This window comes from Panthera leo, chromosome E2 (genome assembly GCF_018350215.1).
Source record: "Panthera leo isolate Ple1 chromosome E2, P.leo_Ple1_pat1.1, whole genome shotgun sequence".
Lineage (NCBI taxonomy): Eukaryota > Metazoa > Chordata > Mammalia > Carnivora > Felidae > Panthera > Panthera leo.
The window spans coordinates 7,407,216-7,431,305 of NC_056693.1; the positions used below are offsets into that span (position 1 = coordinate 7,407,216).

The 24,090-nt window shown below is 48.5% G+C and overlaps 2 protein-coding genes across 6 annotated transcripts; both read left to right on the forward strand.

Annotated features, from left to right (window-relative positions):
- The first annotated feature begins 1,090 nt into the window (after nt 1-1,090).
- On the forward strand, nt 1,091-6,987 carry KLK8 (kallikrein related peptidase 8). The gene is made up of 6 exons (XM_042920292.1): nt 1,091-1,217; nt 1,638-1,715; nt 2,194-2,353; nt 2,510-2,769; nt 5,463-5,596; nt 6,791-6,987. The coding sequence occupies exons 2-6, from the start codon at nt 1,646-1,648 to the stop codon at nt 6,944-6,946; spliced, it is 780 nt and encodes a 259-aa protein (XP_042776226.1). The 5' UTR covers nt 1,091-1,217; nt 1,638-1,645; the 3' UTR covers nt 6,947-6,987.
- Nucleotides 6,988-8,616: 1,629 nt separating this feature from the next.
- On the forward strand, nt 8,617-20,764 carry KLK7 (kallikrein related peptidase 7). Of its 5 annotated transcripts, none has more exons than XM_042920290.1 (7): nt 10,384-10,546; nt 10,836-11,016; nt 16,558-16,600; nt 17,066-17,225; nt 17,407-17,654; nt 17,842-17,978; nt 19,976-20,764. In XM_042920290.1, the coding sequence occupies exons 2-7, from the start codon at nt 10,939-10,941 to the stop codon at nt 20,129-20,131; spliced, it is 822 nt and encodes a 273-aa protein (XP_042776224.1). In that variant the 5' UTR covers nt 10,384-10,546; nt 10,836-10,938; the 3' UTR covers nt 20,132-20,764. The 5 variants fall into 5 exon arrangements, with proteins under 5 accessions (XP_042776221.1, XP_042776224.1, XP_042776222.1 ...); XM_042920288.1 differs by having other exon boundaries at nt 10,385-10,546; nt 16,467-16,600; XM_042920289.1 differs by having other exon boundaries at nt 10,385-10,533; nt 16,467-16,600.
- Nucleotides 20,765-24,090: the final 3,326 nt, after the last annotated feature.

Below are 24,090 nucleotides of genomic sequence, written 5' to 3' on the forward strand. Positions count from 1 at the left end.
TCCCCCTCTGGACCCCACCCCTTGTAACCCCGCCTCCTCCGTGAGAGATTCCACCCCCGTGACGTCAGGGGCGCGGCAGCTTCCCCCACTAGAGACTGAGGCGCTGTCGGGCTCCGCCCCTCATGGCCCCGCCCCTGGGCGTTTGAATCCTGGCGGGGTCCCAGCCTGAGAACCAGTGGAAGATTTTACAATAAACGCGCGTAGCCGCGCCTTCCGTCTGCCTGCTCCGTGGGATGAAAGAAGGGCAACGGGTGGGCGGCGGTGGGCAGACAGGGAACGGCCACCGTACAGCAATTCCCCCTAAGCCCCTAGCAGGTCCTGCCTAAAGTCTGTCTCCATCAGCCCTATTGCAGCAAGGCCGCTGGGTTCTGCTTGGGCTGGTCCCGTCTCCCCCAGGGGAAGGGGAAACCAGGTCACGGTGCCTCCCAAACCTGCCTTCCCACATCCCGGATCTCTCAGGGGGCAGGGGGCGGGGCCCGATCCGCCCTCAGAAGTCGAGACCAAGAGGACTCACCTTCCTTCCATTCCGAGGTAGTGACAGCAGCCCCCTGCTTCCACAAGAACCCAGGCTCCTCCTTCTAAAAAGACTGAAGAATTCAGCCCCCAACCCCCTGCTCCCTCAGACCAAAAATTCACGCCTATATTATTCCCCCTCCCCTCTCAGACCCAAAAGTTTGGGTCCCCAGCTCCCCCCAACCGTCAGACCCAGGAGTCCAGAACGCCAGTCCCTCCTCCCTCAGACCCAGAGTCCAGAATCCCAGCCCCCACTTCCAGACCCAGAGTCCGGGCCTCAAGACCCCTCCTTCCTCAGACCCAGGAGTTCAGACGCCCAGCCCCTACCTCCCCTGAACCCAGAGTCCAGGTCCCCCGCCCCCCCCCCCCCTCGGAGCCAGTAGTCCGCGTCCCCAGCCCTTTCTGATTCAGACCCAGGAGTCACAGCACTGAGGTCCTTCTTTCCCAAGCCCGAGGAGTTCCAGATCCCAGCTCCTCCTCCTTCAAGATTTCTCTTTCAGCCCCTCAGTTCCTTCTCACTCAAACACAGAGTTCCAGTTCCCTGGCGCTCTGCAGGCTCCAGAGGGGGAGGAGGCGGAGCAGGAGGCGGGGATTCCCAGTTAAAAGCCTCCAGAATCTAGTACCAGGCAGACGGAGCTGAAGTACCAGGGCCTCTTCCTCTGGGTCTGAATCAGTCGGTGACCCCGCCCCTTGGATTCTGTAAGGTGAGAGGCCAAAGTACTCAGACACAGGCATCAGGCCGGAGCCCCTCCTCCCCCAGGACTACCCCTTCCTCCTTCAAGAGTTAGGAATCTGGCCCCTGGCCCCCTTCTCCACCCCCCCCCCCCCCAAGACTTAGGAATCTCAACTCCCAGTTTCCTCTTCCTTCAGATCCTGGAGTCCAGGACCCTAATTCTTCCATTCCTTGGAATGTAGGAATCCAGCCCCCACCTCCCCTCCTCAGATTCAGAAATCTGGGGTCTGCCCCCTTCTTCCTCAACCTAAGAAATCTGGATCCCCAGCCCTTTCCTCCTGCAGGACCCACAAAAATGGCTTCGGATGCGCTGCTCCCTTATTTCAAGATCCTCCTAGGATTTAGCTCTCCCCCCTCCTCAGGTCTCAGCCCTGCCTTCTCGCTCTCCCAGACCCCACCATGGGACATCCCCCAGCCGCTGCAGTCTGGATCTGGACGTTTTTGCTATTGGTGTTGGAAGCCTGGACAGGTGAGGGGGGCCTGGCGGGAACCTCGGGAATGCCACGGTGGGTGCTTGTGATGGCATGGGGGTGGGGGGTGTAAAACACACGATCACGTGTGGGAGCTTCTTCAGGCTTTCCCGAGGGCAGATGGGGGCACACACACATGGCAGCAGGCAGGAGTGCGTCAGGTCTTGCTGCCTATTGCATGAGCACACCAAGCCTGCAGGGCTGCCTGCTGAGGGGCGCAGATACGCACGGGAGTATACGGGCGTGTGAATGCATGTGGAAGCATGCTTGGGTGTGTGACTTCGTGTGACTCATGGGCTTCAATGAGTGTACGGGTGCATCTGTGTGGCAAGCCAGGGACCTCGCGTGTGAGGGTGTGTGGACATGTGAGGTGGCAGGCAGAAGACTTGCTGTGTGTCTGTTTGAACCCATAGTGGCTTTCCTGGCCCCTCCACTGCCGCAGGGGGTGGTGATCCAACCTTCTCCCTCCTGCTGCAGGACACTTGAGGGCACAGGAGCCCAAGGTGCTGGGTGGCCAGGAGTGTGAGGCCCATTCACAGCCTTGGCAGACAGCCTTGTTCCAGGGTGTCCGGCTGCTATGCGGGGGCGTCCTCATCGATGACAACTGGGTCCTCACAGCAGCCCACTGTAAAAAACAGTGAGTTTTTGCCTGGGGCAGAGGTGGGCTGGGGCCTGAGGGGAGGGGCAAAGAAGAGAGCTGGAGATTGAGCTTCTGAAAGAGGAGGGTTGAGGGAGCAGGGGGTCAGGGGTTCATACTCCTGCCTGGGTCCCAAACTACTCTCCACCATTACAGGAAGTACACGGTACGCCTGGGGGAACACAGCCTGAAGAAAAAGGACAGTTCAGAGCAAGAAATGGCTGTGGCTCAGTCCATCCCACACCCCTGCTACAACAGCAGCAGCGAGGACCACAGCCATGATCTCATGCTCATCCGACTACGTGGTCAGGCATCCCTGGGGCCCCAAGTGAAGCCCATCAACCTGGCGGATCACTGCCCTCAAGTTGGCCAGAAGTGCACCATCTCGGGCTGGGGCACCGTCACCAGCCCCCGAGGTAGTAGGAGGCAGAGGAGAAGCTGGCTGGCCCACTGGACCCCAAGCCATTGGCAAAGCTCTGGCTTCAGAAGGAGATAGAGAAGGGACAGTGATTGTGAGTTTGAGACTCACAGGTGGCCCATGTTGGAAACCCCAAAGATCAGAATATTAACAGGAGTGGTGGGAGAAAGAAAGCAAAATAGCAGACTGTTAGAGCAGGTTCCCAAAAAATGAATGGATGCATGAGTGGATGAAAGAATGTATGCCTCTTTTATGGTAGAGAGTGCCATGTTATGAGAACTTTCATAGCACAGCGTCTTATATAATCTTCTTAACAGGCTTGGGGTAGATGGGCTCCTCAGTGGCCCAAGAAAACAGGCTCCTACGATCTTCTCCCTCCTGAACCCACGACTCCTGGCACCAGCAACTCTTTTTCTTTACACCCAGGAGTCCAGGCCCTTCCTCCCCCAAGACGCATAGTCTAGTTTCCAGCTCATTCCTCACTCTGGACCCAAAAAGTCTGGACCTCCATTGAAGCCCTCCCTTTGGGACTTCAGAGTCCAGACAGCTCCTCACCCTACGTCACAGTGAAAGAATTGAGGCTCAGCTCAGAGAGGCGTGTGATTCACCAAGAAGCAGCAAAGCCAGGACTCAGGTCCCTACCTGTCTGGCTCTTACTTCTAAGGAGACAAGGGACACTGGAAACCCACTGGCTCATGAATCAGTCAGGTCAGTTCACACCATGCTCTGCCCTTTTTTCTGGGCAAGTCCCTTTCCATCTCTCGGCCTCACTTTCCTCATCTGCAAAATAGGGATAATTGACCAGTAGATTTTTTTGAAGTTTATTTTATTTTTGAGAGAGAGAGAGAGAGAGAGAGAGGGAGGGAGAGGGAGAGAGAATGAGTAGAGGAGGGGCAGACAGAGAAAATATCCCAAGCACACTCAGCACTGTCAGCAGAGCCTGATGCGGGGCTCAAACCCATGAAACATTAGATCATAACCTGAGCAGAAACCAGGAGTTGGACACTTAACTGACTGATGCACCCACGTGCCCCTGACCAATAGATTTTTAAGCTCCATAAGGGTTCAGGTTAAAGCTCCTTTCTTCATGGTGCATTCCTAGTGCTCAGGATGGTTCTTGGTATACAGTAGGTACTCAATAAATATTTGTTGAATGAATGCATGGATGACTCAATTATGGATGCATGAATGTATCCCTCTTTTAAAAAGCGATTGTGAGTTCAGATGTCTTACAATCAATGAGATTGTGAGTATACAGCTTCTGGAGAATGGAGGTGCCAGATAGAAGTTTTTTCCCTTCAAGTCTATTGCTCAAAGGTTAATAAGAAAGATTAATTCCATTTTCTTTCTTTTTTAAATTGAAGTATAATTGGCACACAATATTCTATTATTTATTTTTAATTTTTTTAAATTTTATTTTAGAAAGAGAGAGTGCAAGCTAGGAAGAGGGGTGGGGGTGGGGAGAGAGAGAGAGAGAGAGTCTCAAGCAGGCTCCATGCTCAGTGAGGAGCCTCGTTCAAGGCTCAATCCCACGACCCTGGGATCATGACCTGAGCTGAAATCAAGAGTTGGACACTCAACTGACTGAGCCACCCAGGTGCCCTGCAATATTCTATTAGTTTTGTGTGTAAATATAATGACTGGACATTTGTATACACTGAAAACCGATCACCATAATAAGTCTAGGTACCGTCTGTCACCATACAAAGTTGTAACAATATTATTGACCATATTCCCCGTGGTGTACATTACATGGTTAATTCCACTTTTAGTCATTAATTCAATTTGTTTGTAAGCATCTGGTAGTCCCAGCTGCTGTATTGTGTGAAGTCCCTATCCTATGGATTTGCATGCTAGGTGGGGGAAATAGACAATAAACAAAAATACATATAAAATGAATTATTAGGTAGAGTTAAGTGATATAATGAAGTATCATGGAGAGTTAAGAGGATAGGGAGAGATAGAGGGGGGTGTCTTCATTAGAATGGTCAGGGAAGCCTTCTAAAATGAAGTGACTTTTGGGAGAAGTAGGATTTAGCTGAATTGGGGTGGTCTGGGGATGGGAAGATTGGAGAGACAGGGTCATAGGTGTCACAAGGGGGCACCTCCATGCCTTTCAGTCACCTGATCCTTAATTTGCGAATGACTTTGGAATGGGGCACCTGGGTGACTCAGTTGGTTATAAGCATCCAAGTCTGAGTCTCAGCTCAGGTCTTGATCTCAGGGTTGTGAGTTCAAGCCCCACATTGGGCTCCTCACTGGGTGGTGAAGCCTAGAAAGTACGAAAGAAAGCAAAAAAGCAAGAGGGAAGGAAGGAAGGAAGGAAGGAAGGAAGGAAGGAAGGAAGGAAGAAGGGAGGGAGGGAGGAAGGAGGGAGGGAGGAAGGGAGGGAGGGAGAGAGGGAGGGAGGGAAGGAAGAAGGAAGAAAGGGAGGGAGGGAAGGAAGAAAGAAAATGACAGGACTCTGGGCAAGAAACAGAAGGTAAGGTCCAACAGCCTTTCTCTAGATGTTGGAAAGGAAACTGCAGGGGCCATAGCTTTGTTTAATGTGGCGAGACGTGATGTGCCCTGCAAAAGGTGTCAGAAAACCCTCCTGTGCAGCCATGCATGTACAGAAGGGAGGTTAGATTCACCTAGGGACTGAGGGAAATGGTTACTCTCTCTGGGAACTTACAACCTCTGCCCCCTCAGAGAATTTTCCTGACACCCTCAACTGCGCAGAAGTAGAAATCTTTCCCCTGAAGAAGTGTAAAGATGTCTACCCTGGGGAAGTCACAGATGGTATGATTTGTGCAGGAGACAGCAATGGGGCCGACTCATGCCAGGTGAGTGACTTCTGAAACCCCCTTCTTCCCTTGGCCTTCAATGCCCATGGAGGCTTGGGGCTTGGCATCAGGGGAAACTCAAAGAGTTAGCACCCAGAGAGGTTATACTCCATCTCTAGAGTGGGAAGCAGGTTCAGAGAAGGCCACACTCTCCCTGCAGGTCACACTGCACAGGGATCAGGAACGCTAAATTGTTGCTATCATTTTCTTGGGAACTCTTGTCTTCAGGATAGGGTGCAGACAGAGGAAGGGATAAAGGGAGCAAGAGGAGATGTCCATGAGGGAAAGAGTCTGAAGCTAGAGGGTGAGCAAGCTCCCTGCTCCCTTCCGCAGGAATTTGTGAGGACTCTATCACTGACCAGCTAGCTAGCCACCTTTCTTTGGGACCTGATTGGGTTTCCTAGCACGGTGGCCTTCTCCTATGATTTGTTCCTTGGGAAGCAATACTCTCTTGCCAACTGGCCAGAGAATGGTGCCACTGACTTTAATCCTCCCTCAATGAGCTCCCCATCCCCAAGATAACAAATCTTGGGATTTGCCATAGATGTAACAGTCGTTCTTATTTGGCTGCAGTTTCAGTCTTCAGGGCTCCCCCAGCTTTGTCTCCCTCATGGAAGTCCCACCCCCTTTGCTAATGATTGGTCCCTGAAGACAATGCTTCCATGCTTTCTTTCCCATTGGCCAGGAATGAAATCATTTCCATCAGTGTCCTCCCAGGAAATTTAATCTCTCAGGATGGTTCCAGTTCCATAGAGACAAAGATCTCTTCCCAAAAGACCCCACCGTTGCCCCTTGCACGTGTGCGTGTGTGTGTGTGTGTGTGTGTGTGTGTGACCACAAGAACTCTGCTCCTTCCCTCTCTTTGGTAACCGGATTCAAAGATCTGTTCGCCACTGGCAGGAACCAAGACATCAGCTCAGTCCCCTCCATGTAATCCTCACTGTTTTCTTTCTGACTTGGACGTTTGAGACATCATTCTCTTCCCTCCTTGGTCAGGATGTCCCCCGTTGCCCTTGCACACCCAGTGTGTGTCCCAGTACATGAAGCCCCACCTTTCTCTGTCACCATTGGTCCCAGGATACAATGCTCTTATCCCTATTGGTTAGAGGAACCAATCAGCTACAGAACTAGTACTAAATGTGGGATGCAGCAGGGGATCTTAGGTGAAAGTATTCTCTTACTCTCCCCTTCCAGGGAGATTCCGGGGGCCCGCTGGTGTGTGATGGTGTTCTCCAAGGCATCACATCCTGGGGATCAGACCCCTGTGGGCGGCCCGAGAGACCTGGTATCTACACCAACATTTGCCGCTACTTGGACTGGATCAAGAAGACCATAGGCAGCAGGGGTTGATGCTAGGACAAGCTCTGGACCCACTTCAATAAACTCACAACTCAGCCTTGCTCCTTGCCTGTCTGTGCTTCCTCCTTGCTGGGAGGGATGGAAAGACGGGGGTCTGCGCCTTGCTGGGACACTTGATGGGTGGTCTACAGAGATCAGGACCACCCCCACCCCATGGCCACTCTGGCTACCACCATTGCCTGGAGTGACCCCCTTTATTTCTGGAAGGGCTTGGAGGAATGGGAGGTTAAATTCAGGGGAGATGACACACAAGGATTTCCAAATATCCGATGGGTTGGCCTGCAAAAGACAGATTTGAAAGAATTTCTTTTTTTAAATTAATTAATTTATTTTGAGAGAGGGAGCTTGTAAAAGTGGAGGAGGGGCAGAGAGAGAGACAGAATCCCAAGCAGGCTCCACCTTGTCAGTGACGTGGGGCTCGAACTCACAAACCATGAGATCGTGGCATGAACCGAAATCAAGAATTGGATGCTTAACTGACTGAGCATCCCTAGAAGAATTTCTGTTTAGTTGTTGCAAGCAGCTAAAGTGTTTCTAAGTTTTGCAGGGAGAGTTCCCCTTCCCCATTTTAAAAATTATAAGAGGGGTGCCTGGGTGGCTCAGTCAGTTAAGTTTCCAGCTTTCACTCAGGTCATGATCTCACGGTTTGTTGAATTCAAGGTCCACGGCGGGCTCTGTGCTGACAGCTCAAGCCTGGAGCCTGCTTGAGATTCTGTGTGTGTCTCTCTCTCTGCCGGTCCCCTGCTCGCACTTTCTCCCTCTCTCAAAAACAAACATTTAAAAAATTAAAAAAAAATTATAAGATATGTAAAGTGCAGGAAATACACGAATATGCACCTATGGAACTACCACCCAGGTGAAGAAATAGAACACGGACAGCCCCCAGAAGTCTGGGAGACAGATTATTTTTCCCCCTTAGGAGAAACAGAAATCTTTCTCACAGCTTAGAGCTTTTCTGCTGTGGTATGAGGAAACGAGTCACTTCATTGAAGGTGCCCAAACTGAAGTATGGAGGAAAAGAGATTTGGAGGGAGTTTTCATTAAAGCAGAGGCTAAATGTAAGTCGTCTTGAGAAAGATGTGTGTGGAGTGGGTAGTTATTGTAAGGATATAAATAAATTGCAACGGGGGGAGCGGGGGGGGGGGGGGGACTAGCTCCACTCTATCTCATCTCCATGTATGTTTCATTCCTTTCTTGCTACCAACCTCTAACTCATTTATTTGACTCTCTGACGCCTTTCTCTACATGCTTCTGCATTTTCATGGTGCTGGCTCCCTGGTGCGCTTATCCAGTCTCTCTCCTTACTTCATAACCGCCGAACTTCACCTATACCTGCCACCAACTGCTTTGCTTCCCGGGGATTTCCCACATTGTATACCAATACGAGAGAATCCCATTGGTCCAGGTCAATTTTTCTCCTTCAGCCACATGATAGGTTATTGAATGGCCAATGGTTTGACTGCATTCTGGTCAGGTGACCAGTCCCATCCAATCAGTGGCTATGTGGAATCAGGGGCTACTAGTAGTCTGGGACGTGGGCTGTGGGTGGAGCAATTATCGCAAGGGGTGTGGATGTGCTGGATGTCTTGCATGACACACATCAACCCCTGTCCTCCGTGAAAGTCCCCGAATACCAGAAATCCTGAGGAAGTCTTTCATGCCTGATAGTAAACTCCTGGAGCTGGGGATGCATTTCTGGAGGTGAGACTCAAGGGTCATCTCGGCCTAAAGAATTGTTTTAGAATTTTTATTATGAATAATTTCAAGCATATATAAAATGGTGTAGAAATCCTTGTACACCAACTGAATCAAAACCAGTTCTTTCACCTCTACTACACACTTCTCTAATGTGGGAATATTTTGAAACAAACATTGGCTATCATTTTGTTCTCAAATATGTTCATTTGTATTTTTAAAACAGTATGGCAAGCTACAGTTCATGGGCCGAATCTCAAGAGGTATAAATAGCTTTTACTACTTGATTTGATGCCAGGGAGCATTAATTTTGAACCCTAATTAGGCAAGATGTTATCCCTCCAAAAGAATGCCATTTTGCTGATTAATAGACCTGTATGACAAAAATTGGTAACAAATGATTATTTTTAATTTCATCAGTTAAAAATGTTGGCAGGGGGGCCTGGGTGGCTCAGTTGGTTAAGCGTCTGACTCTTAATCTCAGCTCAGGTCTTAATCTCAGGGTCATGAGTTCAAGTCCCTCATTGGGTTCCACCGTGCAGCCTAGTTAAAAATTTAAAAATGCATGGAAATTTATTTTCTTTCTTGTTATGTGGATACCTACATAATATCCTCAATTTTGCCTCATGGTCTAGAAAGCCTAAAATATACACTATTTGGTCCTTTATTGGAAAAGTTTGCCAACTCCAGCTCTAAAATATAGACTCTTTTAAAACATAAAAACCTTATGTTATCACCACTTACAGAGTTAGTAATAATTCCTTAATATCATCCAATACCCAGGTGATACTTAAATGTCCCCAATGGAATATAAACCAGAGAATACTTGAAGATTGATTTATAGTATTAAGTAGGGGCATGACTGAGGTCAGTGAGGGGAAGAGACTTGTCCAAGGTCAACCAAAATTCAGGAATCTGGGAGGGGTCAACCAAAATTCAGGGGTCTGGGAGGAAATCAGAGCACTAGGCATGGACAAAAGCTGGAAGGAGCCACTTAGTCTGGGAGCTTTTGGATAGCAACGTCAGAGTCCAAAATGAGTTCAAAATGGCTTATGTACAAGAAGAGATTGATTGATTTAGGTGGCTAAGAAGGCTGTGCGGATGTTTCATGATGTCAGAGGATGTGACATGGGTACCAGAGTCTCAAGTACTTGAAATAGTGACTTAAGCCAATTAGCTCTCTCTCACACACTCACACACTCTCTCTCTTTGACACTTTCTCTCTGACACTCTGCCTACTTCTCTCTGCTTCTGTTTTTGTTTTGTTTTGTTTTGGTTTGGTTTTTTTTAATGTGTAAGCTGTTTTTCAACTCTGCTTGTCTCTTTCCTTCTCCTTTGGGTCTCATTCTAGCCCCTGTAGACAGACTTTTTCAGAGGAAGGGAACCTAGCAGCTACTGACACACCCAATTAAGCAAACACAGTAGAAACAAAGATCTCCATTCTCCTGGCATCTTGATATTACTCCCAGGGAAGAACTCTGATTGACTGAAGAACTCAGCTTGAACTGAGCCCACCCCTTTGGATCAATCATTGTTGCCAGGGAGGAAACAATGCTTTTCTTGGCTTGGCCTGGGTCATGTATCAATCACAGTGGTTGGGTGGGCAGATGGTAAGGTTTGGAGAACTATGATTGAAACTTTCACCAGAACTATCTGAAATAAAAGAGCAGCTTCCCAAAAGAAGTGGGGAGCTGTTCTTGAAAGAAGAGGGAAGAGAATCCAGGAAGTTAGAAACAATAGGCCTTCGGAACCCAAGAGGCTGAGTCAGGAGGTTCCAGGGTCACAGTGTCCAGGATCCCTCAGGGCAAGGCACAGCTGGCAGGATAACCAGATGCCTGTTCTCAGGCAGGATCATGAGCTGGAGGATGAGTCATCAGGCAAAGGTTCAGGACACAGGTTTGAGGGCAAGGGAGATATGAGGCTGGGTATCTTTGTGGGACTTGAGAGCAGGTGTTGGTGCTAAACCCACAGGGCACAGGAGGGCTGGGACTTGGAGGTCTCACCAGCGTGGGGTTATGCATCCTTAATAGGCTCATCGGGTCCTGAGTCCATTTGGAGCCAAATAAAACTTCCAGGGTGTGTGACAGTATCCCAGGAAAATTTTCTTCTCAGAGTGTGGGTTTGTACAATCATAATGCTATGGGCAATCCTCAGCATTTGAATTCTGCTTCTTCTGACTCCTTAGCTATATGACTTTGCTCAAGTGGTCGAACCTCTTTTAAACCTCCATTTTATCATCTATAATATGGGGAAGACAGTCCTAACTTGGACCCATGTGAGAAATAAAAATGAGTTCTGAGAAGTGCCAGGCACGTCACACTGCAGGTACACAAGAAATGAAAGCTGCTTCATTCTGGATTGATGGGGTAAGGAAGCTAATATTAACTCAGCATATGCTGTGTGTATGTCCATTTTCTTTTAATAATTTCACTTAATCCTCCCGTTTGCCTTGAGAAGTAAATTTTTCTCTCCCCCACTTTATTTATTTTATTTTTTTAAACGTTTATTTATTTTTGAGACAGAGAGAGATAGAGCATGAACGGGGGAGGGTCAGAGAGAGAGGAAGACACAGAATCCGAAGCAGGCTCCAGGCTCTGAGCTGTCAGCACAGAGCCCAACGCGGGGCTCGAGATCATGACCTGAGCCGAAGTCGGACGCTTAACCGACTGAGCCACCCAGGCGCCCTCTTCCCCGCTTTAAAGAAAGGCAAAGTGAGGCTCAGAAAAAATGAAGTCACTTACCTGAAATCACAGGACTGGCAATTAGGATTCACACCTGGGTTGGTCTGACTTGTGAGGCCAAGTTCTTTCTCTCACACCACATGGCTGAATGGCTCAGGGGTTAAGGAAAGACAGTCTACAGTTGGCAAATCTGTGGATGACAGTGGTTTGCAAACTAGTATACTAGTATTTATTTAAGTACCTCCTATGTTCCCTGGTGTGGGCTGGGTATGAACATCAGGTTTGTTCCTTCTGCTCATGTTTAGGTGTTTAGCAACAACATCAGATTAAATAAACACAGAAAGACAGACATTCAGAGCACAACAGAGGAGAAGTTCAGGGGATGTATGAATGAATAACAGGGCTCCAGAGGAATGGGGCTGCTTTCTTCTTTCTGACAGAATGCTGATGAGGCAGGGAGCCGAAGAGAGAATCCAGGGATAAATATTTAGGCACTAGATGACAAATTGGAAGTCTTACTAAAATTTCCCTTCTTAAGAAGCCAGAGAGAAAGATAGATTACTGACTCACAGGGCTATGAGGTTAAGTGGCCTGGGGTCTACTCCTTCTTGATTTGGGAGCCCAAGTCAGGAAGGCTGACATCCCTCAAGGCCAGGGTCCTCCTGTGGAATTGGTGACATCAGGAGTCTGGGTTCTGGGGTCTCATTTTGGATTTGATGAGAGTAAGTGTCGTAGAAAGTTTGGGGACTTAGCTTGAATTTAGTCAGTATAGGATCAATATTAGTATGGTGTTAGTTGGTAGACCTTATTTTAGAACTTGTATGAAACAAAGAGTCAAGGTGGTGTGTGGGATTGGGAAAATGAAGGCGGGGGTGGGGAAAGGAGTTGGGCATGGAAATTAATATGGAATTTCAGATAGAAATTGGGTTGAAGAGGAGAATAGGGCTGGAAGTGGAGCCAGAGTGTTAAGATTAGTGTGAGGGTCAGGCTTGGGACTGAGGCTATGGTGACATTCAGTTTTGGTCAAGGTTGAGTTTGGTTTATGGTTAGGGATTCAGGGTTTGGGTCAAGGTTTATGGTTGATTGAGGTGTAAGCCATAGCTCAAGCTAACATTTGGAGTCAGGGACTTGGTCAAGTAAGTTAGAATTGGACAAGGATAAAGCAGAATTGAGGGTTAGGTTTGGGTGTGAACTGAGGTTTCAGGTTAAGACTCGGGTTTGTGTCAAGATTGGTGTTGCAAGGGGTGCCTGGGTGGCTCAGTCGGTTGAGTGTCTGACTTCGGCTCAGGTCATGATCTCGGTTCGTGGGTTCAAGCCCCGCATCAGGCCTGTGCTGGCAGCTCAGAGCCTGGAGCCTGCTTTGAATTCTGTGTCTCCTTCTCTCTCTGCCCCTAACCCACTCACATTCTGTCTCTGTCTCTCTCAAAAATAAATAAACATTAAAAAAAATTGGTGTTGTGAACTGTGTCAGTAAGAATTGTGCTTGAAGCCAGTGACTGAGGTCTTTCTCACCTTCTCATGAGCACTTGATCATATCTGATCAGGCCTTCTCAATGGCACCATCATCCATCGAGCAGGAGACTTGAAGTCTTAACAACTGTCTCTCACACCACAACATCCATTTAATCCATGCCTAACGCCTATTGATTTTCTTCTCTGAGCACATATTGAATCTATTCTCTTATTTCCGTCTTCACCTCCTAAATGGCCTTATCCAAGTCACCATCATCTCTCATCTGGATTATAGCAATAGTCTCCTTATGTGTCTACATCCCCTTAAAATCCATCCTCCATATAGCAGGTAGAGTGACATTTTGCAAACACAAATCTTGTTATGTCACTCTGTGACTGAAGTCCAAGTGGTTCACCATTGTCTACAGAATAAAGTCAAACTCGCCATGACATAAAATGTTCTTTACCATCTGGTTCCAGCCAACTCCCTGTCTCTGAGTTCCATCCATGACTCCTTTCCATCTCAGAGCCTTTGCACATACAGTTTCATCTAAATGATATACTCTCCAATCCCTTCCCATTTTATTCTAGTTAAAATTTACTATTCTTTCAACTCTTAGCTCATTGCCACTTCCTGGGTCAAGGTCTCCAGGAAGTGCTTTTCCTTCAGAGCACACATTGGACTTGTAATTTTACATTTGTTTATGAATTATGCATCTTTATTTTACACTAGACTTCTAGCTCCTTGAGAGAAGGAACTCTGTCCAGGTTTGTGCACCATAGTATCCTCAGCATCTAGCCCAGCCTGTGTATATAGATGGTGCTCAATACGTATGAAGGATTGGATCTGAAAGGCAATGTGGGAGGAGGGCTGGAAAGAGAACTAGGATTGGAGGCAGGACTGGGTTTGTTGATTACTGTGGCTTCAAGATACAGATTCAAGTTACAATTGGGTTTGGATTCATGGTTTGGGATCAGATTTGAATTTAACATTGAGGTTTTATTAAGGAAGATTTTGGCTGTAGGAACCAAAAACTCCAAATCAGATAGGAAACCTGAAGAAGTCACAAGATGAAGAAGCACCATAGTTGGTTAATTCACTAGCTTAGAGACCTCATTAAAGACCCCATTTATCCCCATCTCTCTCTTTGGCCATCTTCACTGTTTTGGCTTGGTCTGCCAGATGTTTCTCTCCGTGGTTCCAGCAGAACTGCCACAGTTCCATAACTTACATCCAAAAGGGACATCATCTGACAGAAGAAAAGAGAACTCTTCAGGTGTCACTTTTGAAAATAAGACAGTCTTTCCTAGAAGTGCCCCAATGATCTTCCTCTCATTATTGGCCAGGACGGCCTTTCATGTTCGTGTCTAAATCAGTCACTGGCAAGCAGAGTATGGGTTTCATGTTTGGTGCTTTACTGCACTAAAGTGTAAGGATGAAAGATTATCCAATCAAAATTGGGGTGCTCATAGAAAGGCAGAAGGAGGGGCGCCTGGGTGGCGCAGTCGGTTAAGCGTCCGACTTCAGCCAGGTCACGATCTCGCGGTCCGTGAGTTCGAGCCCCGCGTCGGGCTCTGGGCTGATGGCTCGGAGCCTGGAGCCTGTTTCCGATTCTGTGTCTCCCTCTCTCTCTGCCCCTCCCCCGTTCATGCTCTGTCTCTCTCTGTCCCAAAAATAAATTAAAAACGTTGAAAAAAAAATTAAAAAAAAAAAAAAAAGAAAGGCAGAAGGAGTGAATGTTGAGTAGGCAACAATAATGCCTATTATGGGACAAAGGTAGAATAGAGTTGGGGTTGGCATTCAGATAAGATTTGGGCTGATAGCTGAGGAACCAGTTACATTTTGGAGGTCTGCTTTGGAAGTTGGGGCAATTCCACTTTTAGGAATTTGCCTTCAAGTAATAATCAAATAATGGTTTCCATTTCATTTAAAGTAAAAGCCTAAGTTCTACACTGGTCTTCAAGACTCTATGTCCTTTGAGTCCTGTTATGTCTCTGATCTCATGGTCTGACCTTGTCTCCCTTGGTCATTCAGCTCCAGTCAAAATGTCTTCCCCGTTAGAATATTCTAGTCTCACACCTGCATGTTTGCTCTGCCTGGAACTCACTACCCAGAAGTCGCTACGTGGATCCATTCACCATCTCCTTCAGGATTTTGCTAAGATGTCACCTTCACATGGGAGTCTTTCTAATCATTGTTCCCAACTATATAACCTTAGGGATTTCGAGAGTGGAGAGAACCAAGAACTCCCTATCCCTCTTCCTGTTTTTATTTTTCTCCGTAGCACTTACCACCACCTAACAAACAATATATTTTATTTACTTATTTTTGTATTCATGGTCTCCACCTGCTAGGAGAGCCTCTGTGAAGGAATTTTTGTCTGCGTTGTTGACTGCTGTGTCCCCAGGAGCAAAACAGTGTCTGGCAGAGTAGATGTCCAAAGGATACTTGAATAAACACAAGGAACAAAGATGAATGTACAAAGAAGTTAGTTCATCCCAGCATTATTATAACTAAAACTATCCAAATATACTCCAGTTTGAAACACATTACATAAATCATGGTACAATCATAGAATGGAATACTATCTGTGGAAGGAAGGAAGAGGAAATTATCTAAATAAACTACCAGGAAAAATTGTTCAAGGCATTTTACAGAGGAAAAAAAAGTTATATTATGGAATGCCTAGTACAGGGTTGTTGTTTTTTTTTTGTTATAAATACATAGTATGATAGAAATCTATGTATACGATGATAACAGTGAGCATTTAGTAGGGTGGGATTAGGGAAAACACTCTCTTTTTAATTCATATCCCTATATCAGGGCTGGGAGTGGGTTCAGGCTCAAAGGCACCACTAGGATCCAGACTGGACAGGTTCCCACAAGCTGGTCAGAATTAGGGCACTGGGGGTAGGTCGCCCCTGAGGGGGAACAAGGACAAGAAAATGGCCCCAGAGGAGGCCAATCCCAGAGCTCAGCCCTCCTTTGACTCCAGCTCCCGTGGCCCCCCTCAGAGCTAGCACCTGGTCTCTCCAGCGGCAGGCCAGGCCACGAGAGACGTCGGACCAGAAGGGGCGGGGGCGAACTGGCTGGGTACCGCCCGACCCAGGCCTCCAGAGGGAGGGTGGAGAAAGAATTGAGTGCGGCCAATTGCTTTAGCCGCCTCAGGGCTTCGAGATAACTGCGAACACAGGAAGGGGGGTGTCTCAGAGCCGGCTCCACCTGCACCCCAGGGCGCTGGGGGCGGGCGTGGGGGTGGAGGTGGTATAAGAGGGCCGCCCTGCACAGGGCTGGACACGCTTGGCTCCCGACTGAGTCTGGAGCCGAGATCACATCAGACCCTCCAGAGGTGAGAAGGGGCCTCGTTTGGGGTGCGGGATGAGGCTGGCTGGACAGCTGGCTCCTGCTCCTAAGGGGAGGAGGAGCCTGGAGTCCCGGTTCTGAGGGATGACGGGCTGGAAGTCTGCCATTTGGCGTCTGTCAGGGAAAAAGGAACTGAGGACCTAGACTTGTAGATGGGGAGGGATGGGAACCCAGATTCCTGGGTCCCAAGGAGAAGGGAGGTCTGGAGGCCTGGCCTCCTGGGTCTGAGGGAGGAAGGGCTGGGGCCGAGACCCCTGGGTCTGCTGGGGGAGAGTTGGGGGCTTGGACTACTGCTTCTTGAACTCTTTGTCCTCCCCAGTCCCAGCAGAAGAGGCCCTTCCTCTGCCTGGCAGCCCCTGGTGAGGCTCAGAGAGGCCACCATGGCAGGATCCCTTCTCTTGCCCCTGCAGATCCTACTGTGGTCTCTAGCCCTGAGATCTGCTGCACAAGAAGGTGAGTGCTGAACTGGGAGGCCTGGCTTCACCCCTGGAGTCTCCCTCCATGCCCACTGACCCTTCCCAGGGCCCTCTCTCTCCAAGGACTCCTTGAGTCAGGACCCTCTCCCTGCAGCGGCTTCTGCCCAAGGAAAACAAGACTCTTCTGCCTCCTGCCCTCTTTTTTCCTGCTTCCTTCTGACTCCTGGGGTCTCTGTGCCCTCCAGGCCATCTCCTGCACTCAGTGTTGCTCCCATAAGCTTCAGTGGTTGCCTCCAGACAAGATGCTTCTCCTGGGTTTCTGAGCAGACTCCCTCTGTCTCTCTCCACTGCCATGTCCTGTGTTCTCTGCACTGTTCTCCATTTCCACCTCTGCATTCTCCTGTCTCTCTGTCTCTTTCCATCTTTCTCTCCAAAACCATCAGCTGCCTCTTCAGCCCCCTTGATGCTCGCTACCCACATTTCCCTCCATGTCTCTATCCAGCCCAGGGTGACAAGAGTGGGGAGAAGATTATTGATGGAGTCCCATGTACAAGAGGCTCCCAACCCTGGCAGGTGGCCCTGCTCCGGGGCAATCAGCTTCACTGTGGAGGTGTGTTGCTCAATGAGCAGTGGGTGCTCACCGCTGCCCACTGCAAGATGAGGTATGTGGCAAGGACTGTGGAACCCACTCTCTGGGTCTCGGTCCCCCTTTCTCAGGGTCTCGGTCCCCCTCCTTCTGGGTCTCTCTCCTCCTCTCTTGGGGTCTCTGTCTGCTTCCCTTAAGGTCCCTGTCCCTTCTCCCAATGACAGAGTTTCTCTCTGAATGCCACTGTCTCGTCCCAGTGAGTACCAGGTGCACATGGGCAGTGATCAGCTGGGTGATAAGAGAGCCCAGAAGATCCGGGCCACACAGTCATTCCGCCACCCTGGCTACTCCACTCAGACCCATGTTAATGACCTCATGCTTGTGAAGCTGGATCACCAAGCCAGGCTGTCGTCGAGTGTGAGGAAAGTCAAGCTGTCCTCCCACTGTGAACCCCCTGGGACCACATGCACCGTTTCTGGCTGGGGCACCACCACCAGCCCGGATGGTAAGGCTGTCTCAGGGACCCAAGAGCCCTGGCTCCTGACTCCTCCTCACTCGGACCCCAGAGACAAGGAGTCAGGCCCATTTCATGACTTGAGGGTTGAGCCTCTAGCCCCATCTTCCTTCAGGGTCCAAGCACTCTGGGGGCCCCAGGTCCAGGCCTCTGACTGACCACCCCCTCTCTCCAACAGTGACCTTTCCATCGACGCTAATGTGCACAGATGTCAGACTCATCTCCTCCCAGGACTGCAAGAAGGTTTACAAGGACCTGCTGGGAAAGTCCATGCTGTGTGCTGGCATCCCCAACTCCAAGACCAATGCCTGCAATGTGAGACTCCCCTGTCGTCCCCACAATACAGAATCTGTGCACCTGACCCTAGTGCCGAACCTTCCCTTGTACCCCATCCCACCTGAGGGCCAGTTTTCCTAGCTCTCTCTATCCTGTTCTCTGCTGGGGCAGTAGTGGGAGCCCAGGAGGCTGGCATGACCCTGGGGATGGGGCAGAATGGCAGTGGGAAAGATGATGTTGAGACAGGCAAGTGAGGCACTGGCTTCAAGCCCAAACTTCAAGTGGATGCCAAAAGAAATCATATTCTACTAATGCAATATTCTACAAAATGAGAATCCATGCAGGGGCACCTGGGTGGCTCAGTCGATTGAGCGTCCAACTTCGGCTCAAGTCATGATCTTGCAGTTCGTGAGTTCGAGCCCCACGTCAGGCTCTGTGCTGACAGCTCAGAGCCTGGAGTCTGCTTCGGATTCTGTGTCTCCCTCTCTCTGCCCCTCCTCCACTCATGCTCTCTCTCTCTCTCTCTCTCTCTCTCTGTCTCAAAAATAAATAAACATTAAAAAAATTAAAAAATAAATTAAATCCATACAAAAAGTCCATGATGAGCAAAATATCAGAATTTTCAGTAAAGAGCAATCAGTCTTACTGAATCATTCATTTGCCTCGGTCTCCAGTAATGATGCAGCATAGCACTGTACTGACCTTGTCTTTATCTAAAGTTGGGATACTGTGCTCAGCATGGACTTTTTCATACCAAATTTGATTTTTTTTTAAGTATTGCATTACAATACTATTTAGTGCAATTATTGAGATTTTGTGCCCAGTGCTAATGTCTTGTCCACCTTATCCCGGTCCTACTTTTTAGGAAAGGAACTATCTCCCCTTCCTCTTTGTTCCCCCTTCTTCATCTTTTTATTTTTAATATTTATTTTATTTATTTTGAGGGAGAGAGAGAGAGAAAGCAGGGAAGGGGGAGAGAGAGAGGGAGAGAATCCCAAGCAGGCTTTGAGCCTGTGCCGACAGGCACAGGACATGGGGCCTGATCTCAGGAACCATGAGATCATAACCTGCGTCGAAATCAAGAGTTGGATGCTTAACTGACTGAGCCACCCAGGAACCCTGTTCATCATCTTTATAACCTCCTCTCTGTCTCTAAATGTCATCGCCTTCCATCTTCCTCTCTCTCTCTCTCTGCTTCTCTCTCTCTCTCTCTCTCTCTTTTGTCTGCCGCTGTCACTCTTTTTATTTACCTGTCTTTACCTGTGTTCATCTCTGCTCCACCCCCTATGTTTCTTCCTCTCTGTCCCCCTCTTCCTTCTGCCTTCTTTCCACCCTTCTTTCTGTACCCCCACTCTCTTTGCCCACGTCGGTACAGTCAGTTTTCAGGGGAAGTGGGGTGGTGAGTGTTAGAGATGGGGCGGTGATGAGAAAAGGATGTATGTCCTAGAGAGTGGCAGGGGGTGGGGCTTTTTCCCTAGTGAGGGCCGGCTTCATGAATATGCAAGTTGTGCAGTGGCACAGGGCTTCACTCCACACTCGGGAGAGTCCCGCACATGGTTTAACGCACTTCTGTTGTTGTCTTGAATCTCTTAATAATTTTTGAACAAGGGGGCTGCATATTCATATTGCACTGCGGTCTGTGAATTATGTCATTGGCCCTGCCCCTGTTCCCCTTTCATGCTCAAGGGGCATGTATCCATTCTCTGGAGACGATGCTCCTTCTCCCTCTGGCTTGGCGAAGAGTCCTTAACGAGGGGAAAGTAAGTGGGACTCTAACCTCTGGAAGCTCCCTCACCTCCCAGGGGTTGGTCCCTTTGGCTGGGGCACAAGTCGATGTCTTCAGATAGCCGTTTGGTTCTCTCCAGGACAGCACTAATTTGTGCTCTCCCACTGGTCCCCGGAGACCATGAGTCTTTTCCCATTGGCCAGAGTGGAAGTTCATGGTCTGGCAGGACAGAGACGTGATAACTACACACTGTGGACATGTCTGTGGTGGTTGCTCTGAAACCAAAGCTAATCTGCTCTTTCTTCTCCAGGGTGACTCAGGGGGACCACTGATGTGCAAAGGTACCCTGCAAGGCCTGGTGTCCTGGGGAACTTTCCCTTGTGGCCAACCCAATGACCCAGGTGTCTATACCCAAGTCTGCAAGTACTTCAAGTGGATAAATGAGACCATGAGAAGGCATGGCTAATCTCTGCATACCTCCCATCTCTTCATCTATACTCCTGGAACAAGAAATTTACAGAAATAAGGACGTGATGAACTGTGGTCATTATTTGACCTTACCTTTCCTCAAAGACATATTACAACCTCAACAATATGCCATGTCTGTAAACCAATCAAATTAACAAAGGCCTAACACACAAAAACCTCAGTATTGGTAAAGACCAGCACTCTTAACCAGCGGAACTGTAAATCATGCAATTTTTATGGAAGGCAGTTTGGCAAGGTGAATTGAGACCCTTAGTTACCACCGTTGACCCTGTGATTCTGGTTTAGAAAGATATTACTGAAAAAATAAACGAAAAATCCAACTGCGGAGCAAGGTTTGAATTCATCACAACAGTATCCTGGCAAAACAGTGGAAACACTGAACATGTCCCAAATCAGTGGATTGTTTAGATCAATAATAGGCCCGTTTGGGACAAGGATGTTAGGAAGCTGTTAAGGATAATAACTTTGCAGCATTGCTAGTGTTATTCAAGAATGTTTGTGTTGTATGATGGAACATGAAAAAAGAGATACAAATATGTGTATGTGACTCTAGCCATGTGAAATGAAATAGTCACAGAATAAGATCTGAAAAGACATGTACTAACCTGCATTCAGTGGTAGTTACAGGGTGCCTCCTTCCTTCCATTTATTTTCTGTGGGTGTGCACTTTTGCAACATGCAAACAAAGGTGGAAAAGCTCTGAAGATCTAAGGCTGGGGAAGAGGGACCCTTAAGAGAGGGAGACACATCTGATTTTGAGCCTTCGCCCTGCTCCCTGCCTAGTGACCTGTTTCTGTCCATTTCCCAGATTTTAGTTTTCCTCATCTGTAAAATGGGGGAGACAGAGAGATAGAGAGCAAGAAAAGGTCAAGAGGGAAGAAGGAAGGACAGAGGAAAAAGAGAATAAGCCTACCTCATTGGGGTGGAAAGGACGTGAAAGTGTTCCTGAGTATGTCACAGGTGGCAAACCAGGAAAGAAGGAAGTTTTCGGGAAGGATAGGGCTGGCGGGGGGATGGGACACCTGAGTCCCCCAAGAGCCCACCCAAAGTGAGCAGCCAGCATCCCAGGTGCCAGAGGAAGATGGGGGAGGGAATTTGGGTTGGTAAGGTCCTATTCTCAAAGAAGGCAGGGGAGGGACCTCTGGAATAGAGGAGGGAGGAGTCCCCTGTGACTCAGAGACTGGCCATGCCCCTGGCTTCATGCCATCCAAGGCTCTCTGGGCAATCACACCTCAGACGCTGCTGACAGAGGGATCCTCTCCAGCCCAAGGCTCACCCTCCTGCCTCCTTGCCAGTTTCTCCCCCAGAATTCTGAGCCACTGTCCTCCAGATCCTTCCTCTCCCCATCTCATCTCCTTGGCAAGTCTCTCCTAGCCTCCAACTCCTCTACTCCTCCCCATATTGCAGAAATCACAGGAGTCCAGACCCCTCCTCAGACCTAAGCATCCCTGCCTCCAGCACCTCTCCCCTCAGACCCAGGTGTCCCCTGGCCCCTCCTGCCTCTGTATCAGTGTCAAGTTTAAGTAAGGAATGTCAAGGGTTTCCAGCCACCATCCTCCATGAAGATCCATCAACTTCTCCTCTCCCAGGCAAGTTGCCCCAAATCAATATTCGATCTAAAGTTTAAAAAGTAATGAAACCTCGAAGTTGCACTAAATCAGCCTGGAGACACCTGGCCCTCCCTTTTGGCAGCTCCCATATACAAGTGTGGGGGTGGGTTCGTTTGCAATGACTTGAGATAGTGCTCTTGTTGGATTGTTTAAAAAATTACTTCCTTTCTTTTTGGACAGACAGCTCAGCATAGTAGACAAAGGCACTGACTCCAGAACCAGGCTTCTTGGATTCCAGCCCCTACAAGCTATTTGCACATGACTTCCCCATTCCTCTTCCTTCATCCTTGAAGTGAGAGAAATAACACCTATTTCCCAGGTCTGTTGTGAAGATTAAATAAACTTAATATTCAGAAAGTGCTAGAACAGTGTCTAACACGGAATAAGCCATCAGTTGAAGCCTCATTGGGTCTTATTGTCTGTAATTTCTGGCACTTTTTTCCTTGCTTACATTCTCAAAGTTTTCTTGTAACACGTTTTCTTTATTGAAGACTTTTGCAGAGCACGTCAATTTGGAGAAAAACATCCTGTACATAAGCATGCGTGGCACACAGAGAGGGCAGAATCCTAAAGGTCACTGGCAGATGCCTGCAGTTGGGGACTTCATTATCTCTCTTCTAGAGGCTCTTAGAGGTGGAGCTCCACACCGCCTATCACCTCCCTCCTTTCCCACGAGGCTCTCTCAACAACTCCCCCTAGCCTTCCCATCCCTTATTCCGGTAAGGTACACCCAGTGGGAGCGCCAAAAGGTGGATCATGTCTACCGCCATGTTGGAAATTGAGTTCCAATCCAAAAGGCCCCACCATTTCCTGGGTGTTGGATGTTGAGTAATTAACTTCCTTCTCTGAGCCTCAGTTTCTTCTTTGTAAAATGGGAGTGGGTGTAATGAAGTTATTTAATCATTTGATCAACATTTTCTAAGGCTTCCTCTGGGCCAGGTCCTGTGAGGGCACTTGTTGACTTGAAGTCACAGGGGTGACTTAGCCTCAGTGCCTGCCCTCAAGGAGCTCATGATCCAGTGGGGGAGGGGGGTGATGTGGATCCAGATGCTTACGGTCCAAGGTGACCTGGGGGAGGCACCTGCTGTGGGAACCTAGGTGAGAGAGTGACTAACCCAAGTGCAGGGAGTGGAAGTTGGAAGGTGTTCAGGGAAGGCTTCCTGAAGGAGGTGATATCTAAGCAAAGACTTGAAAGACAAGTTGTGGCCAGGGGAAGGTGAGAAGAGCATTTGGAGAGGGAGAATAGCATGGGTGAGGGCCCAGAGGTGAGAGAGCAATCTTCATGGCTGGAGCACGAGACCCATGGGCAGAGCTGGGCTGTGTAATGTGGTGGTTTCTCACCACGGTGGCTCCTGACTTGTGAAATGTGGCAAGTTCTAAATGAGATGTGCTGTAAGGGAAAGACACATCAGATTCCAAACACCGTGCAAAAACACATCAGATTCCAAACACCGCGCAAAAAATAAGAAGGCAAACTATCTTTAAACATGTTCTTATTTTGATTTCACATGGCAATATTGGATGTATTGGGTTAAATGAAATATTAAAATGAACTTGTTTCTTTTTACTATTTATTTTAAAATTTTTTTAATTTTTAATTTTCTAAAAATTTTAAATATTTATTTATTTTTGAGAGAGAGAGAGAGAGAGACAGAGCCCAAACAGGAGAGGAGCGGAGTGAAAGGAGACACAGAATCTGAAGCAGGCTCCAGGCTCCAAGCTGTCAGCACAGAGCTTGACGTGGGGCTTGAAATTACGAACCACATGATCATGACCTGAGCCGAAGCCGGACGCTTCATTGAGCCACCCAGGTGCCCGTAATTAATTTTTTTTTATTTTAGAGAGAGAAAGCAAGCAGGAGAGAGGGACAGAAGGAGAGGGAAAGAGAGAGAGAGAGAACCTTAGGCAGACTCTATGTTCATCACGGAACCCCATGCAGGGCTCGATCCCACGACTCTGGGATCATGACCTGAGCCAAAATCAAGAGTTGGATGCTCAACCGGCTGAGCCACACCTAGATGTCCCTCTTTTTACTATTTAAAAAAAAAGAAGTGTGTTATTAGAAAATTTAAAAGTGCACGTATACTTGGCATTATATTTCTATTGACCAGTGCTGCCCTGGATGCTGAAGGGTCTCCCAACACCTGGCTGAGGGGCTGGGACTTTGTCCCAGGGATGATGGGGTAGCCAGAGTAGGGCTATGAGCAGGAGAGGGGCAGGGTCAGCTCTGGGCGCAGGAAGACCCCTCTGGGGTCAAGGGAAGGATACAGAGAAGGGGGAAGAGCCCAGGGTGGTGCTCAAGGTGGGCGAGAAGCAGGTCTGAGCT

Excerpts from the sequence above, each read along its gene's own strand:
- KLK8 (XM_042920292.1), top strand. The coding sequence starts at position 1,646 with ATGGGACATCCCCCAGCCGCTGCAGTCTGGATCTGGACGTTTTTGCTA. Across the intron at positions 2,354-2,509 it reads GCAGCCCACTGTAAAAAACA|GAAGTACACGGTACGCCTGG; the intron begins GTGAGTTTTTGC and ends CCACCATTACAG. Across the intron at positions 2,770-5,462 it reads CACCGTCACCAGCCCCCGAG|AGAATTTTCCTGACACCCTC; the intron begins GTAGTAGGAGGC and ends CTGCCCCCTCAG.
- KLK7 (XM_042920286.1), top strand. The coding sequence starts at position 10,482 with ATGCCTGTTCTCAGGCAGGATCATGAGCTGGAGGATGAGTCATCAGGC. Across the intron at positions 16,601-17,065 it reads GAGATCTGCTGCACAAGAAG|CCCAGGGTGACAAGAGTGGG; the intron begins GTGAGTGCTGAA and ends GTCTCTATCCAG. Across the intron at positions 17,979-19,975 it reads CCAAGACCAATGCCTGCAAT|GGTGACTCAGGGGGACCACT; the intron begins GTGAGACTCCCC and ends TTTCTTCTCCAG.